Here is a 17,517-nt window from a genome sequence, read left to right as displayed (position 1 = left end):
GCAATGTGGTTGCCTGTGTAGAGCAGGACATTAAGCCCCTGCATGCATCTGTGTTAATGGGGGATTTAGTTAGGCTAGAGTTCAATCTTGTGTGTGTAAACCTTTGTTATTTTCAATATATAAAGTGGTCTTGGGAAATACAAGGTTCTTCAGAATCTTGATCATGGATATTGCTGGTATTTCTGAAGCACCTAGAGGAAAACTTCCAAATGAGATTTCTTCCAAATGCTGCTGTAGAGAGTTTGAGGGTGGGGGGGGAAAAAAAGAAAGGATAGGCATTATTTATTTAAAGCACAATATTGAGCTGGAATTGGAGTGGCAATACTGTGGAGCATAGTGTTCAGCAGTTTGTGTGACAGCTTCCAGGCTGTGTGAGGATGTGCTGGTGTCCTGAAAAAACGCACCTTTGTGTGAGGTTGGCTCTGACTTCAGTCCCACTGGAGTGCTGAACTCAGGCATGGGAGTAATTGGGAAAAAAAAAAAAAAAATACCACAAGAAAATGTTATGTAACAGTTGCAGTTCCAGCATCTTTCATTAGGAAACTTTTGTTGGGAAAACTCTCACTTTCCCTTTCTTCGGAACATTTGCTTGTTAATTTTTCCCAGAGCCGCAGAGCACTGAGCCCTCCCAAAAGCAGGAGAGGAAAAGTTGCTGTAGGATTTCTCTGTTTTACAAAATGTGTTTTGAAAAAAAAACAGTATGGTAAAAATAAACCCTCGGTCAGGTTCTCTGGTTTATGACTTCACAGGCTACAAAGTAAAAAATTTTCTCATGTTTTATCTTAATGATGGATTTCTTTTAGCTGCTGCTGAAGTGCCTCACTGGGAACTGTAGGGAGCTATTTTTTCCAGTAACATCTGTGAAAAAATTCTGCACTTTTGCTGTTAATTTTATTGGTGGAAGGCTGTCCCAGTGCTGGATTTCCAGCATTTTCCTTACTTGTTTTTACATCAGCTTTCAACATGGGAAGGGTTTGTCCATCACTCTGAATGAACTCTTTGAGGAATATGCTGAAATAGTCAAGGCTATAACAAATAGAGACTGTTTTTGTAACCTAAGTCAGAAACAGCCACAATTCACACATCCATCCTAATTATTCATTTAAATTTCAGCTTTATACATTCTTCAAAATGAAGAGCAGTTTTTGCTAAGTCTTTTAAAGGAGAGAAATAAGTCGATGGGCTCTTTATGGAACCAGTGGATCATCCATGACACCTCATTTGGACATTAATAATAAGCCTTAAATATTCTTTCTATCCACTTTGATACACTAATCAATACAAAAGTAGTACTGCATACCCTTCAGTACCTCATGTTCTTTTAAAAAATCTAGAAGGAAGTCCAGTCTTGACCAGAGGCACCTGTAATTAAAGACAGGAAGAAGTCAGATAAAAGAGTTTTTATCTTAATTCAGTTATATTCACATGTTCTGTAAGTAACATTAAATGTAAGAAAATATTAGTTTCTTCTTGATGACTAAAGCCACTTTGTAATAGTGGTGGTAACAGGCACTGAGCCTGCTGAGGTGGATTGGAGAGGGAAAAAGGAGAAGTTCTGATTGAGTCAGAACTGAGTTTTGGCTTAGTACCACAGCAAAGTAAAAACTAAAAAATAATCTTGTGATGAGAAACCACATAAAACAGTGCTACAGGTTTGTCACTGCCTCTCACTTTCTACTGTCTGCCTATGGAAAACAAGCTTTCTTATCCCTTACTTATCCCTTTGTTTAGCAGTAGAGCTAGATGGACAGAAAAGGCTTCTGGTAAATCCAAGACTTGCTGTAGTGGGTTTTTCTGGGTTTATTTCTCAGCTGGGTGTTATGAGGTGCTGTTTTCCTGGAGATCTGCAGGATGATGAAATGTGGCCCCATCAGTCCTGAGCAGTGCAGTTCATGGCACTCCCTGAGCTGGCTTTTGGGAGTAGCATCACTTAACAGATCAGAGGTGCTGGAATTCTTGACCCTGCATTAAACCCAAAATCTTTTAAAGAACGTGTGCCTCACTGTGGTGCTCATTTTAGCTTTGTGCTTCAGTTTGTGAGTGCAGTAAAAACACACAAAGCAGGTTTAGATCCCTTTTCTTAGTGCTCTGTGAGGTGGAGAGCACACAGTAGCCAACAATGATTTTTTTAATGCTTGGCTCTGATTTTAAAGAAAGCTTTCTCCTTTTTCTTCCATCCCCACCCCCTCTTTTGAGAAAACAAAGTCAGTGTGAATTTTTTTTATTTTTCCTCCCAAAGCCTCTGTTTCATTGGGTTGAAAAGAACCTGTCTGTTTACAGCAGCCTGAGACAACTCTTCCCCAGGTCACATCTGGAAAGTTCCCTTTAAGTATAAACACAATAATCTTTGTGTTGCTTTCTTTTATGTAAGGCTGCACTTTTTGATTACACATTAGAATTTTTTAGAATTTTTTGTCATGGTTTTCCTGAGTCAGAAACATCATGTTAGTTTCAGCTTTATTCTTTTTTGTAAATAAAATGTTACAATTGTCTGGAAAAAGAGCTGGGATGCTTCATCCTGGTGAGGAGAAGAATAATGGAGGATAAGGTTATGGGATTGTGGTCTTGAGCAGAAAGGAAGGAACTGGACAAGAGGCACCAGCTAAAGTTGCAGCAAGAGAAATTTGGATGAAGTGATTGGAAACAAATGTTCACTGGGAAGTGATTAAACACTAGAAAGGGGCCTGAAGGGGCTGTTGAATCTCCTTCCTCAGCAGTGTTTGGACTGGCCCTGGGCCCCAGTGAACTGATGGAACTGGGAATTCACCTCTGCTTCAAGCAGGATGTTGGGCTGGAGACCTCCAGAGGTCCCTTCCAGCAGCAATTATTCCATGGGGTTGCACTCTCTCTAATAATTTTTGTCTGAATGCCATCCAAATACTGCTGAGTTACTTTCCAAATGTCCTCAAATAGCTGTGCATTTTTGTAGAAATCCAGTTTGAGGTGCAGATCCATTTTTAACTTAGAGCTACCTCAGTAGTACCTTCATGTGTTTCTCTGGGAAAAAAATTTGGATACAACAGAAGCACAGAAATGTCAGGTTCTACATCATCTATTATGCAAGTTAATGAAGTGCATGGGTGTGAAGGGCTTTCCCTTTAAATCACAGCTGAAAACATTTCCTCAAGTGATCTCACTTGTGGTTTTATCTCCCTCAGGTTTGTGTGATCCCATTTGTGTGTTCAGACCTTTAGTTTTGGATCTGCTTTCAGAGGCAGAATAGACCTGTTTTTTGATCCAATGTGGTAATTGTTGTGAATATAGCTGCTGTATTTATTTATTTATTTATTTATTTGTGTACACATAGAATCTGGCAGGTTTTAATTGTATGCTTTTTAGAGATTGATTAATCAAGTTCAGGAACTTCAAAAATACATTCTGCCAATTATTTTTTTTTAAAATGTACTTGTGTGCTCTCTACCTTTGAATTTTAAGTATGCATTCTCTCCACCTGAAAGTTCCTCTGTTCTCTCAGTGAAATTCTACTGACTTGTCTGGCTTTGTAATAAATCTTTGGTCATCTAGGACATTAGGGTCCAATTTGATTTTACATTTGACAGCTGGACCCTGTTTCTGTTTCAGACCTTCATACTCTTATCACCATGGTTAAAATGAGGGTTTTTTTTTTCTTGGTAGAGGTATAAGACAAACAATTAAACACCTGAGAATTCTATCTAACTGCATCTTTTACAGTCCAATAAATCTCCATTAAATGAAGACTGTAAGGAGTGTAAAATAAATGCTTTCTGTGGCCTCACAAGCAAGAACACTTTATTTGATTACTGATAAGAATTATAGAGAAGATACTTGTTTTATGGGTACTTTTATTCCCTTCTTTGGTGAATTTATGTCCCACTTCTACCTTCTGTCTATATAACAAATGGCACTGCATTAAATTTTTAGCACTGGCTTTGGAGAAGAGCATTGCTCTTGGTGCCTCTCTGCTTGTGCACAGGCAGCAGATCCTCCTGAGCCTCTTTCAGCTGGACCTCAGTGTTACCCAGTCCTGCAGTTGTCAGGAATTTATGATTTGGAGTTGTGCTGATCTCTTATTTCACAAGTGAATACATTTTTCTGTTTTCTCCATTTCTTCTCTCATCATTCACTAAGAATTATTTCTTGTGATAATTGGCAAAGTCTCTTAAAGCACTGCAGATCTGTTTGTTCAGGTCAAGCACTTGTCAACATATTTTTAAATGAAAGAAATATGTTTCTGTTTCCAGGAGATTGTAACTCATGCTTAATTACAGAGTTCAGGAAAGCATGTTATGTTGTGAGGGATGTGTTAAATTAAACTTTGTAAATGTGAATAAGTGTTCAAGTGCTAGTTTGGGAAATAGACCATAAAGAACAGAAAAATAATCCATAGAGGAGAAAAGATTTCTTTGGAATAGTGATATATTGTTATATTATATTCACTTTAAAGAGAGTGTTTGCTGTCTATGAAATGTGCTGTTTTCAGTACTCACTGAAGCAGGTAACACAGAGTTAGTGACATTTTCTCACTGCTGCCCCTTTTTCTGTGCAGTCAACAGGGGAAGCACCCACAACCCCAAAGCACACAAAGGACAACAGAGAGAGCTTCTTCCCAGTAGCACCAGCCATGCTGCATCCCACCCCAGTGAATCCAGACACTGTGACTCCTGAAAACCTCCTGAGACTGAATGATCTGCATTCCAAATCCAAACCAGCCTCTTCTTCTTCATCCTCCTCCTCCTCGGCATCCTCGGTGCCGCCCTCCCAGGAGTCCCAGCGGGACACGGAGCAGCCCCGGAGCCAGAGCACAGAGGCTGCCCCCGGCATGGGGGATGTTGCTCGTGGTAAGTCTCAGCCAGGGAGAACATTCTGGCCTCCTCTAACCAGTTTCCATGTGGTGAGTTAATGCCTGAGTTCTGATTCTGTCCCGTTTTCTGGTCGCTTCACCACGTTCAAAAGGCTACACAGATTTTTGTCTTGGTCCTGAAGCAGGTGCACCTGCATAATCAATACATGCTTTAATTTGCAGGATAGACTAAAAGAGTGACCACTCTATGTAACCTGTATGTGAAATCCTGAAATAGCAGCCTGAAAATAGTCATCTCTTTTAGAGAATTGAAGTCTCCAGCAGCATTAAAATTAATTTTTTTTTTCTTCAGTGAGTTGAGGATCCAGTTCTTTTAAAATTTAAAAGATTTAAGGTATCTCGAAGTGATTACAATTAAAATAAACTGGTGAGCAGCCTACATCTGTCTTAGAAGTGCTTGATTAATATAATTAGCTGCACAGCTCTCACTGGCCAGCATCTGTGAATGTGGGGATGCATAATACTGATGAGCAATATTCTACACGGTCTAGAAAGTTAGCTTATCATCACTATTATATTTCACATTTCAGAAAAGAAGCATCTGATGGGACCTGCATGTTGGAATGTGTTATTTATAGCCCTGGTGTGGTTATGTGCCAGGTTAGAGCACAGGAAAGGACTGAAGAAACCAAACAAATGTTATTTATTCTCTAGCATGATTGTGTGATACGTTTATGAATGTATTATGTAATTGGTCCTATACAGTTTTCTAGATGAGGAGAGACTAAATGAGAATGCTGTCATTTGCTTCACTGCTGTCATGGCAGGCTGGCTCATTAGCAGCCCAAAAATCTCTGTGCCAGGCAATACTGATCCACTTTGGGGAGTGAAGGAAGGTTAGACCCAATTTCAGCCTCGCCTTGGGTGCCCAAAGAGGTGGTTGGGAATATTTGTGGGACACTGTGCATGTTAAGGAGGCAGATCACCTGCCATAGCCTGTACTTTGCTGCAACTTTAGCAGAAACACTGTCTGAAAAAGCATCTGCTGCTGCCTGTGCTCACTCCATCTGTTCACAAGCCTGGGCCCAGCACTACTCACAAAATGCCTCAGACAAGTCATGGGAGCCCAGATAAAGTTATGAATGAAGCACACACAGAACAGGTATTGTGGAACATGATGCATGAAGATACAGTGGAAACAGTGTCCAGATTTGTGAGACAGGATGTTTTCTTAGTTTGGAATTGTGACTTGGTGAAGATTTTGTCTTTATGCCTTTGGTATGTCATTTCTTTCCTTATGTAATCAGCCTTGGTATTTGAATGCACATGGTCTGAATTCATCAGCAGTGAAGAGCAAGTTAGGGAGAAATTGGCAAATTTCTCAAGTTTTCCCAATTTGCTAATCTCTGAGTACAGAACAAAACTGAAATTTAACATCTAGTATCAGCAGTTGTATTGTCTAATTTTCCTTTTTCACAATTCCAGGGACAGATTGTCTTAGGAAGGGAAAAGAGAAAAGTGGAGTGATGAGGAAGGGATGGCTTAGTCTGTGTGTAAATTACATTTGTTACTGTCCTTGGGAAGCAAAAGAATGGAGTTGCCTGGTGTCATAAGATGTCTTGTCTGGCTTGTTCAGCAGGGAGTAATTTGGGTTTGTGCCTAGACAACAGGGGAGGAAAAAATGAATCCTGAGTGAAGCTGTTATGTGCTTCCTAAGGAGGCTGGTTACAATGCTGGGAAGAACTCACACATTCTTCTGGTTTTCAGGCAGAACTCAGGAACATTTCTGATGTGCTTTCCCCTCTGCAATTCCCCAGGCCACATCACAGTGATTGGAACATTTATTTTAATCTTTTGACTTTCTGGGCTTTGTTAAGGTTGTAGAGTTAGATATTGTTCATTCTTCTTTGATGTTTTCTATGCATCATCTTGGTTGAGGGAGATGGAAGGGTTAGCTGCCAGAATTACACCCCTGAAGCTGAAGATCAAGAGGCTCTCTCCAAAGCTCAGTGCTGAATGCCTGTGTTGTACCTGGCTCTCAGCCCTACCTGACAGGTCATTTTTCTAGCTGAGAGAGACACCAATTACTGCTGGGTCCTTTCTTCTTTTCTTTTTAATTCTCCTACCTTTGCATCCACCTCCTCTAAAAAGAATTATTTATAATACTGTTACAACCCTTTTTCATCTGCCTTCCATTAGTTCTGTTTGGGTAAAAACTCCTCCCATTTTTAGAGTAAACTGTTTTCAAGTTTTTTGTCTCATCACCTCTACCTGTACCTACATATTCATGTGGAAGTATTACACATCAGAGAGGATTAACTGCTCTTGTTTTCTCTGATTTCACCCAGGAAAAAGATTATTTTTTTTTTCCCCAAGCATTGTTGATGCTATGCCACTCATTTCTGATGTAAATATTTTCCTGAGATTGTGTCCAGTGCATGACTAACTGTCACAGAATGCAGCGTGGTGGAGTCCAGCAGCACAGGGATGATGGTGGCAGTTTCAGCAAGACATCTTCCTACTTTTTGGGTATAAATGTACTTGGGACTCTCAGACTTCCTAACTCTGCCTAACATTCCTCTGGGGAAGCTAAAATAGGACAATTAGGGTAAACTCCCTCCAGCCTGTCACACTGTTCCAGTATTACATGGCTTTAAATTGCTGGAAAATCTTGACATTTTCTTCTTCACTGTCCTTATTGCAATAATGATTTTTATGAGGAATGAACAGGAAAATATTCACATTTGAGTTCTGATACTAAGAGGAGGTTTTTATACCTGGAATTATTTGAAGTTCTGTGTTTTGCTTAAAACCAGCTATTTACCAAGTTGGAATATAAAATTCAAGTAGAAGACTCCCCACTATTAATTTTTCGTCCATTTAAGGCCTAAGCAGTTTAATATGAAAGCAAGGTCATGAAAAAGCTGTCCAAACTTAGAAATTCAAAGCTAGGGAAGACAATTCTTGGTGTTGTGCAGGGAAGTGGTGTTCCATAAGCCATGGGAATCTCCTGCTGTAATTTCAGATGTTTGTGAAATGGGCGAAAGAAGGGAAGGAGAGGTGTAAATACAATTCAACCTGTAGGACTTTGAGAGTTTCAGAAGCATAAGAAATAAATACAGCTAAGGACAGTTTCATGGAAAGATGAGCAATGAAGTTAAATTGTTTAAGTGTGTGAAGGCAACTGCAGAATCCTTGAAAGGCAATTAAAGAGGGTTTTGAAGTGGGAAGTCTTAAGAATTCAGTAACATTCAGTAGTGTTGGAATGTGACATTTCACCCTGTAGGATAACTGGGTGCTGGAGTCATAGGAGAACATTTAGGTGTAAGGAGCATCTTTTTGCAGAAGTCTGCAACTTAGTTCATTTTAGCAACTGATCCATGACTTTAGGTTGATGGGGGGTTCTCAGAAGACTGAGGAGGCTGAATGTTTTCCTAAGGCATCACTCCAGAGAATACAAACCATCATTTTGCACTGACAGCATCTCTGTGTTAAAACAGTGCATGGCACGAGGGCCCACCTGGATTCCTTGTAGTTTCTAGATACCCAGGCATCAGTGGACATCCACAATTCCTGTTTCTGGGTGAAATAATGGAGACTGTACTTTGCCATCATAAAGTTGAGCTTAACCTCATTACTGATCTCAGTGGGTTCTGAGTTTGCTTGTCATGAATTTCCAAAGGCAAACACAGATTTTAAGAGCCTGTAGTTCAGTGTTTTGACAATTTTCTTATTGCACAGAAGTATCTGGTCCTGTTGGCCATGCCTTATTTTAACTGTGCATTTCAATTCCAATTTTCATGTACTTTTTAAGTGACTGTAAGTTGTAACGTTCAACCCTCTTAACTGCAGTCAGTGTCTCACCTTGTTTACTCTGTAGAATTCAAAATTGTGCTGTAGAGCACAGAGTTGTTCTCAACAGATGACTCAAAAAAGATGAAATAGAGAAAGTCAGGCAGGCCAAGGACCTGTGGCTTCATGTGAGCTACCTTCATATTGCAGTTACCTGGCATGAAGCTTCCCATTAAATGCATGTGTTCTTCTACTCTGTTTTCCTGTGCCATGTGTGTGCATCTTCCTTTCACTACTTTTCTGCACAGTTTCCATTGTTGTTCTGGTTTTTGAACTCTCTCTTCCCAAGGCTGGATTTCTCATAGGCTTTAAAACCTCTTCTTTAAGTGCTTTTAAGTTTCTTTAAGCACTTTGTGCTATCCATTGGTGCTGTCCTGGGCTGGAAGCTCCTGCCCATGTGTTGGTGACTGAGGAATCATCAATGGGGAGCAGCCAGGCTTCCTCCAGTGAGCTCTGCATGGGCTCTCTCTGATCTCTCACTGCTTCAGCCTCCTTGGCAGTGGTATTTTCACTTCCCCTTGTCTGATCCCTGCTTTTCCTGAAGCTTTTTATTTTTCACAATGGGTGCACTCCGACAAAAATTTGACTGCTGAATGTCAGCAGGGGTTTCCTGTTTGTGAATGACTCCTTAATTCCTTTTTGCAGTGCTCAGACAGTACCAGTCAGTCATGGCTCTTCCTCTTCCCTTTGTACAAGTATGCTGATTTTCCTCCTGTTGAAACAAGCTCATTCCAGAAGAATTTTTCACTACACTTCATGGCTATTTCTGATATCTACATTTCCCATTCCTTAAGTTTTATTTATTCAATCCAGCATAGTGCAGAAAATCCTTTGACATTAAAACAGTCATAATTTCTATGTCCCTGTGTTGGATCAGTAAGAGCACATAGGGCAGGGGCAGAGTCTGGTGAGGTGATGGTTTGGAGCCAGGGTTTGGTGCACTCAGGGCAGCTCTGGGCTCCAGGAGGCTCTCTAGCCCTGTGCACTCTTGGATCTCCCTGAAAATTCTGGAGAGTCATTGCCCTGTGGATGTCTTGCACTACTGAAACACCTTTTCTTTTTGAGAGTTTTGTAAAAGAACATGGTAGCAATGCTGTATGGTTACAATATGGTTCAGTTTCACTAGTTTTAGATTGCTGTCAGCAGCATAAAATTTGCATATATTCCTGCACAAAAGCAGACTGAAGAGAGATGTAGTTATAAGTCCTCTGCACAGGTATTGTGTTGCTTACAAAGTACTTAGAAAATTGTGGGGTGTCATTACATTCACTTAAGAGATTTTTCTGCCAGCTGCTTTTGCTAATTTCCTTGTGCTTAGCTGGCTGTCAGGGCAAAGGAGGGTGAAATATTGATGGCAAAGGAAAGAAAGGTCTTACAGCTTTTGTTAGGTAACTCAGAGACATTTCAGAAGCAGGAGACTGTCCTCTGGTGCTGCTGTGATGCTCTCTAGATGATGTGTCCTTGCTGAATCAGATAGTGAACAAGTATCAATTAGCTGTCTTTTGATAATGCCATTTGAAAGTTCATGTAGTAGAGTATCAAACTGTTGTCTTTTTGATCTGGAACCATTGTTTGCTTTTTTAAATTGAAGTTTTGTTTTTAAAAAAAAAAAAAAAAAGAGAAAGTTAGGATTGAACTTCAGGGTTTTTCTTTAGCCGAGTGCATTCCAGGTTTCTGCACCTCTAGGGCAGCTGGTGGTGGCAGGGAATGTTTTTGGACTCAGGAATTCCAGTGTCTCTGCTGCTAGACTGGCCCCAGCATGGCTGCTGGAGGAATCTGGGAGTTAATATGGGCCAGGGACTATTTCCAGGAAGCACTTTGAAAGCAGCCACCCCAGTTTTAAATTTTAGTCCCATTAATGTTCTGTGACAGCTGACCTCAGCATTAGGAAGAGTTTTGGGGTATGTCTCATTTGATTGTAAAGTACACTCTCCCTGCTCAGGACCTAGTGATAAATATAGCACTGTGCTGTGCTATTGCACTGCAAACTTCTGTTCACCAGACTGCTTGAATTTCTTTTATTTCAGGGGGCAATAGAACTTGTGTTCTGCAGCTTTTCGCCTCCAAAATTACTCTGATGCTTAATTTTTAGCATCCGACTTTGTGTGTCAGCTTTGAATGTAATTTCCTGCATTTGGCATTTCAAGTCAAATACTTCTTTCTACAGCTATATGCACTAAAAGCACTTGGCAGTGCTTTTGAGAAGTAAATTTCACGGCAGGATATTTGGAATGAATTTAGAGAAAGCAAGGCCCCCAAGTGTACCTGCCACATCCTGTGATGAGCTAGGTAACCTCACTGCCTGCTGTGCTGTGGTACCTCATGGCTAAAGGCTCTGCTGTTTCTGTGTTTCAGCATCCTTAACTCTCTTCAGCTGAGCCAGCCTGTGCTCCAGTGCAGTCTTTCTGCTGACTTAGTAGCACAGCTCATAAGGAAACTCTGAGCTCCTTCAAATTCAGGCTTTCCATGGCCTTTGCCACTGCTGTGTGGGGAAAAAAGCTGTATTAATTCCCAACACACTGGCAGATGGAATAGAGAAAATTAATTGTTTTCACATTAGTATTATTCCTTGGAAATGAGGTAAGATACTTCCTCCACTATGTCAGGGAGCAAAGGATCAGACTGTTTCCATTGGGTGGAAAAAAATATTCTGTGTCTTGTGCAGTAAATGAGTTATGTGAACAATTGTGTGTGCTGTGGGTGGCCACTAGTGCAGAGTAAACCAGTTGTTCCTGGGACTAGGAAGAAAAGTGTTCCTACAGTCTGGAGGCACACAGAATTCAATCCTTACTCTTTTGAAGTGGTTGGAAGGCAAGGTAGTACAAATCAGCTAAATCCTACTGATGTGTTTTTTCAGGTAAATCCTACTGATGTATTTTTTCAGGTAAATCCTACTGATGTATTTTCAGGGTTTTTTTGTCTTGACACAGGGAACTGCTGGGGAAGGTATTTTGCAGAGGGATGAAGACAAGTGGTGCAAGTGCTTTATTTAAGAACTTGAGGTTGTTGTCTGTTCACTTCTCCTTGTATTTTCTTTTGAAATTATGTTAATATTTTGTCCTGGAGTTCAAAGCTCGGCTCCCTCTTCTTTCCTATAATGAAGTGTTGCTTTGTGCATGCATTCTGTCTTGCCTATATTCTTTAACATATCTGTGCTGTAATACTTGAAACTGCTTCTGTTAGATACTGGAAAATGTTTTTTTCCAGGTGCTAGTCACATTTTCTGGGCTTGTCTTTCAGTTGTAATGTAAGAGGTTTGGTGCATGACTGAAGAATTTTTTGAAACTCCTTACAAAATGTTTTATAACACTAATGTTAACGCCTCATACATGACAGCATGATGAAATCAAATTATTAAGCATTCAGTGCAGAGGGACCAGAGCAGCTGCTTGCTGGTTACAGTAGTACTGCTTTTAAACTTTCTCCACATCTACAAATTGCCAAGTGCTTATTTTTGCCAGTGTTATTTTTGATTTTTATGCACATCAGAATAGCAAAGTGAACGGTCTCAGTATAAAAACGGTTGCAGGGTTGTATAATCCGTGTGTTTATAGTGTGTGGCTGAATGTATGGAGTGCATTCTGTGTATGAAGAGCTGGGGAGAGGATAGAGGATATTAACTGTGATGAAGTCATGAACCCAGGCGCCCGCTATAGGCATCTGCAAACACTGGTTACCCTGGCAACAAGTGGGAAGAGGTTGGAGAGGAAAGCTGGAGTAGGTTGTTGCATTGAATTGTTGTCAGCTTGTTTCTTCCTCACTAAAGCAGGGAGATGTTGAAAGGTATGATGTCCCTCTTTCTATGTCGTGTACTATTTTATGTGGATTTAGGCAGTCGTTGGGAAAGGGAAGGCTAAAAAAAAAATACTTGTAATTGAGCTCGATTGGAGAGGAACTTTTCAGTATCAATAGTGACGTGCATTGCAAATCTGTGCTTTTCTCTGTGTGCTTAATTTGTGTGTGTTGTGTTGTGAGAGTGCTAAATGGGTCTCCAGAGTACAGTACCTGCCCCATCCTCAGCCTGGGGACAAGTGGCTCTTGCATATTATATCTTCAGAATCTGGTTTGATTTTAAACTGGGTTTGTAGAGCTAATGTTCAAAAACCTGTCAAGCCAGTACAAGTACTGGGTAATACCAAAAGATTTATTAACTGATATTAAAGCTGAGCTTGTGAGCACCTTCAGAATGTGCTGCACTTAGATTCTGGTGTTCTTGCACTTGTGCAGAATATTGTGGCTCACGAGTTAGTGGAGTCTTCACCTCCCTGGGGAAAGTTTTTATTAGAAGAACTAGGACATTATGTTCAGGGCTTTAGCAGCATCTTCCTCAAAACAAATATTAAAATATTCTCTTCAGAAATCCGTTTTAGACAAATAATGAGGAGATCCAACTGTCTATCTCTTCTTGATTGTCCTTCCTTGTTTTGACCTTTTTGTCTGTAATGAGAAAAGAACAAATATCTATGCAATATATTAAAGTCTAAATTATGATATGTACATCGAAACAAGCAATTCTTATTGTTTTCAAGAAGTCTAAAAAATATTTTGTGTATTAACTTTATTTTTAACTTGGTCAGTTGAGTGGCATTGTTTCTATTTAAATTTTTTTAAAAATTAAAATTGCACAGTCCTGAAAGAATGAAGTGTATGACCCAGTCAGGGAATAAAATTCTGTGACTGTATTGAACATCTCTGACAGCAAGGAATTGATTAACAGACAGTGGTTCTTGATTTCTATTGTACTGAAATGCACATTCTAATAGAATATTAACAAATATTGTTTCCAGAAGTGCAGTGATAGAAATACACAGCATGCCAGACTCCTGCCCTTTCATTTCCATTCACTTCTACATTAAAAAATTGTTGTCAGATATTTTATTCAAATTTAAATCTAATTTGACTGCACTGTAAAACTGCATCTTCAAAACTTGAAAAAATACATTCTGGAAGATGGAGATGTATATGAGGATGCTGATTGCTCTTGAGAACATAGACTGATACCAGTTTTGTAGCATCTTCCTCGAATTAGGCTGCTCAAAAGAGCTTTTGTTAGTGGGCCATAATTTAGTTAAAATAAAGTACAGCAAATCAGTTTAAGCAATGATATTTTGTATAATTAAACAAATATTATAATCAGCATAAGAAGTAGAGTTTTGTCATTAAATAATAATGCAAATCAGAGCTCTTATTCTGTATTGTGAACTAACAAGTCCCTAATATAGTTAAGGAGTAGAGTAGATACAAAACTGCTCTCAGTTAGCAGTATAGTTGAGGCTGCAGGATTTGCAGTTTATTTGTATATGGTTTTGTACCTGCTAAGTTAATTACTGGTTTTTATTCTGGGTTAATAAGTGAATAAGAAAGATTGTGTTAGTACTTACCCTGGCTGCTTGAGAGGGCAATTCTGGAGAGCTGGAGTTAAGAATGAGTTGACTTCTCCTCTGTCTTGTGGAGCAATCATCATCATCATCATCATCATCATCATCATTTTCACATTGCTTTTCTTCAGATGCAGTTGCAATGTTGGCTGGTGTCATTGCTCAGGGGTCTTGTAGGTGTGTCAGTGTGGGATGGGATGGGAACTGGGATGGGAACTGGGATGGGAACTGGGATGTCAGTGGCATGGGATATGGGATGTGCTGGCCTGGAGCTCCTTTGGCAGTGTGGGGTTAAATCCCCTGGGAGCTGCTGGCATCCTTCAGCTGTCCTCTGCTTCTTCACAAGGGAAACAATGCTTTGGGATTTTCCTACTCAAGATTCCTACACTTAAGCACTTCCTTCTGCGGTGTTTCTCAGCTGATTTGGTCTATTAATACATGTACAGATGCAAGAATTATTTTCCTATTCCAGTGCTGTATTTTGAAGTATCCAGAGAGAAATATGCAAGAAAGTGCTGAGAATGAGGACTACATTCATCTGCATTAGCCTGTTCCATTTTGTGCTTGATAGTGAGTGGAACATCTCAGAACAGGAGCTGCCTGTGAACTGTGCTGTAGTGGATGACCTTTCCTTTTTGGGAGCTATTGGACACTTTCCTACGAGCAATCTCATTTATCCTAAGGCTTATATGAGATTTTAGCTATGAGTCTAGATGATGGTTTTTTTTTTTTTTACCTGTGAAAATTAGTGGATGAAAGAACAGCCTGCTTTCCTGAGCTTTTTTCATACAAGAACCATAGAAATGATAACTGTAAAAAAGTTGCATCTTTCAAACTGCGTAGATCAGAATGTTAAGCTGTGATGTTTTCTGAAACAGTTTCTGCAAGGGGAACTCTTGTACAGGAGAATATTACCATGGTAAATTCCAAGATCTTCTCTATATTGGTGGAGATGGAGAAGTGTTTTCAACACTTGAGGGGGTGGGAGCAGTTTTCCAATGAGGAAAAGTTAAAATATGTATTCCTTTTTAAGACATTGCATGGTCAAAATCCCAAATTAATTTAGAGCATTGACATACAAAGAATTTTAGAGCAAGTGAGACTCTGAATATCCACTGCATGTGCTGGTCCATGGTAGCTGCCTGTGCACACCTTAGCCTGTGGAAATATGAGGTGACTCAAATTAGACTAGGCAGCCCTTTGTTTTTAAAGAATCTCTTCATTTTTAAGAGTAAGAGCTTGTTTGTGTGTCCATAGCCTTGAAAGGGCCCTGACAGCTCTCAGTAGTTGACTGAAAATGACTCCTGTTATGTACAACATGCAGCTCAGGGTGGAAGAAAGCTGGTTTAATGTTGCATTAATTGAAAGGCAGGTACAGCTGCTGCGTGATAACAAGACTGTACACACACATGGATGCTGAGTTATGAACATCCAGGTTCTGGACTAGCAAAAGGTGGGAATTTCAGGCTAAAATGTTTAGAGAGGTACAGTGGACATGTCAGTGAAGAGTGGGCATTGAGTGTCACTTGATACTGGTTTCACAAGAAATGGATTTGGCCCTGTTATTCACCATTCTCAGTGATGAGTCTCCCTTAGCAGTGAGCTGTGCTCAGTGCAGCAGGTGCCTGTGCCTGGGGATCAGAGAGGGACCCATGGATCACAGCTGGCCCTTCATTGAGGGTGATGGATTTTGCTCTGCACGTGGCAGATTTTCCTCCCAGCCCTCCCAGCTCCAAAGGAAATGCTCAGCTCTCTTGTGTTTTTGCAGATGTGCAGAGATGACAAAATGCCAGATTCAATTTTTTTTTCCTTCGCTTTTTAAATGACATTTACCTTTTTTTAAGAGTTTGAATTGATGGCACCAAGTATGAAAAAGTTGCTTTTGCCATCTTGACTTGCCAATATTTAATTTCACTCACTCATGTTGCGGTTTAGACATAGAGCAAGGGTTAAAAGGATTTTTCTACCTGTTGGTTAGACAGCAAAAGGATTGAGGCTTAGGAGAGAGATCAGGATGTCTCTTAATCTGTGAATTATATTTCATTACTAAAGAGGAAGAAGAGCTTGAAGTGCCTTTGGAGGGGCTTGGATTTCAGCAGCAGGAGTCACGGCTTTGTCAGCAGATGAAAATGGCTACTGTCGCACCATCGCCAGAGCCTGTTTGCTGGCAAGTGGAGCCCGTGCCCAGCACAAATTTGGGACATGTTTGTACCCCAGGTAGGAGCTTCCTGTGCTTCAGAGAATTCTGAAATGGGGTGAGCTGGGAGTCTGCAGGCACCGATTGGTTGGACAGCTGGGATTGACATTCCTCACTTTCTCTGCCTGCCTTCCAGTCAAGTATTCCCGAGTTTAGATGTGTTCCTGCAGTGCCCGAGCTTCCTGGGCAGGAGCCCTGTCATCCCTTAGTGCTGATTCTGTTTGCTGCATGTCTGGCATGCTAAATACCATGGCAGAAAAGTCAAATTAAAAACCTCCAGTACCAGCTTTCATGCAATATAGTTTGTGCATCCTTTAAAGCAGAATTTTTCTGTTAACTGAAGTCTTACATGGGGCAGTGTGGTAACACTTTGGATTACACTATTGCGATATTTAGCAGAAGGAAATGGTTTTTCACAAAACTGACTCAGTCTGAGTAAACATAAAAACCAGCATTACAGCAGTTTATGTGTTCTATCCCTCCTCTGCCCTCTTCCCAAGAGAAGTAGTTGGTGTTTTAATTGAAAAAAAATGTAAAACCTGGTATTGCAGGCAAGCATAGTCTAGATATTTATGTTTGGGGTATCTTGTTTTTCCTTCTTTGTGAGAGGCAGATTATCCTGTGTCTGATTACTGTCTGGAAGGATTGGCTGCCCATGGAGATGGGTCACTGACCTTGATGGAAAGCCATGCCTCATCTGTTGTGGCAGCTCTTACATTCCTGTGTGCTGTTGAAAACATGCAATTCAATTTTACATCCCTTAGTAGTTTGCTGTACTGCTGTTTCTCAGGATAGCATTAGGAAACTGGCATTTTATTTTGCTGTGTGTAAGTGGCCATGTTGGTTCCCAATATCTGCCAGAGACAGATTTGACAATGCTGAATCTGAAAAAATGTATATGAGCCCCTGTCGTTATTACCAGAGTGAGAAAGGCTCTGGTGTTTCCATTTATGTAGCTTCTAAAAAACAATTTTGGCTCCATGTGAAGCAGCGTTATTAGTAAGAAATCTCTTTCAACAAATATTCAGCTTTTAACATCAGAGCATTGTCATCTACTGGTTATTATTGTGTATAAATAATTTTGTAATGTGATGGTGCCTAGGGAAGGGCTGGATCCTTCTTATGAGATGTAATCAATAATCACTCTGAGAAAGTTTGCACTGTAGAGACCCCAAGCTGAGACACTTGGGAAGGATGTGGAAATGCTGCTAACTAGTGTGGGAGCCATGAGCACACCAAGGAGGGGTTTATGGCAGGATTTGAACAGAGTCAGGGGGAAATTCTGGCAAGTGTTACCATATATTTTT

The 17,517-nt window shown here is 40.3% G+C and overlaps 1 protein-coding gene across 9 annotated transcripts in view; it reads left to right on the top strand.

Annotated features, from left to right (window-relative positions):
• CABIN1 (calcineurin binding protein 1) overlaps positions 1 to 17,517 on the top strand; it is a 105,330-nt gene that overhangs the window by 85,253 nt on the left and 2,560 nt on the right. For 5 of the 9 annotated variants that reach the window (XM_086855722.1, XM_086855720.1, XM_086855721.1 and 2 more), the window contains 2 exons: positions 4,529 to 4,820; positions 16,066 to 16,230. In XM_086855722.1, coding sequence (XP_086711848.1) covers positions 4,529 to 4,820; positions 16,066 to 16,230 — 457 coding nt within the window. The remainder of the gene's footprint in view (positions 1 to 4,528; positions 4,821 to 16,065; positions 16,231 to 17,517) is intronic. The other 4 variants (XM_086855724.1, XM_086855726.1, XM_086855723.1 and 1 more) reach the window with 1 other exon arrangement.

This window comes from Cyanistes caeruleus, chromosome 18 (genome assembly GCF_971803275.1).
Source record: "Cyanistes caeruleus chromosome 18, bCyaCae1.hap1.1, whole genome shotgun sequence".
Lineage (NCBI taxonomy): Eukaryota > Metazoa > Chordata > Aves > Passeriformes > Paridae > Cyanistes > Cyanistes caeruleus.
The sequence above is the reverse complement of the archived record's forward strand: the minus strand, read 5'-3'. Positions and strand labels throughout refer to the sequence as shown.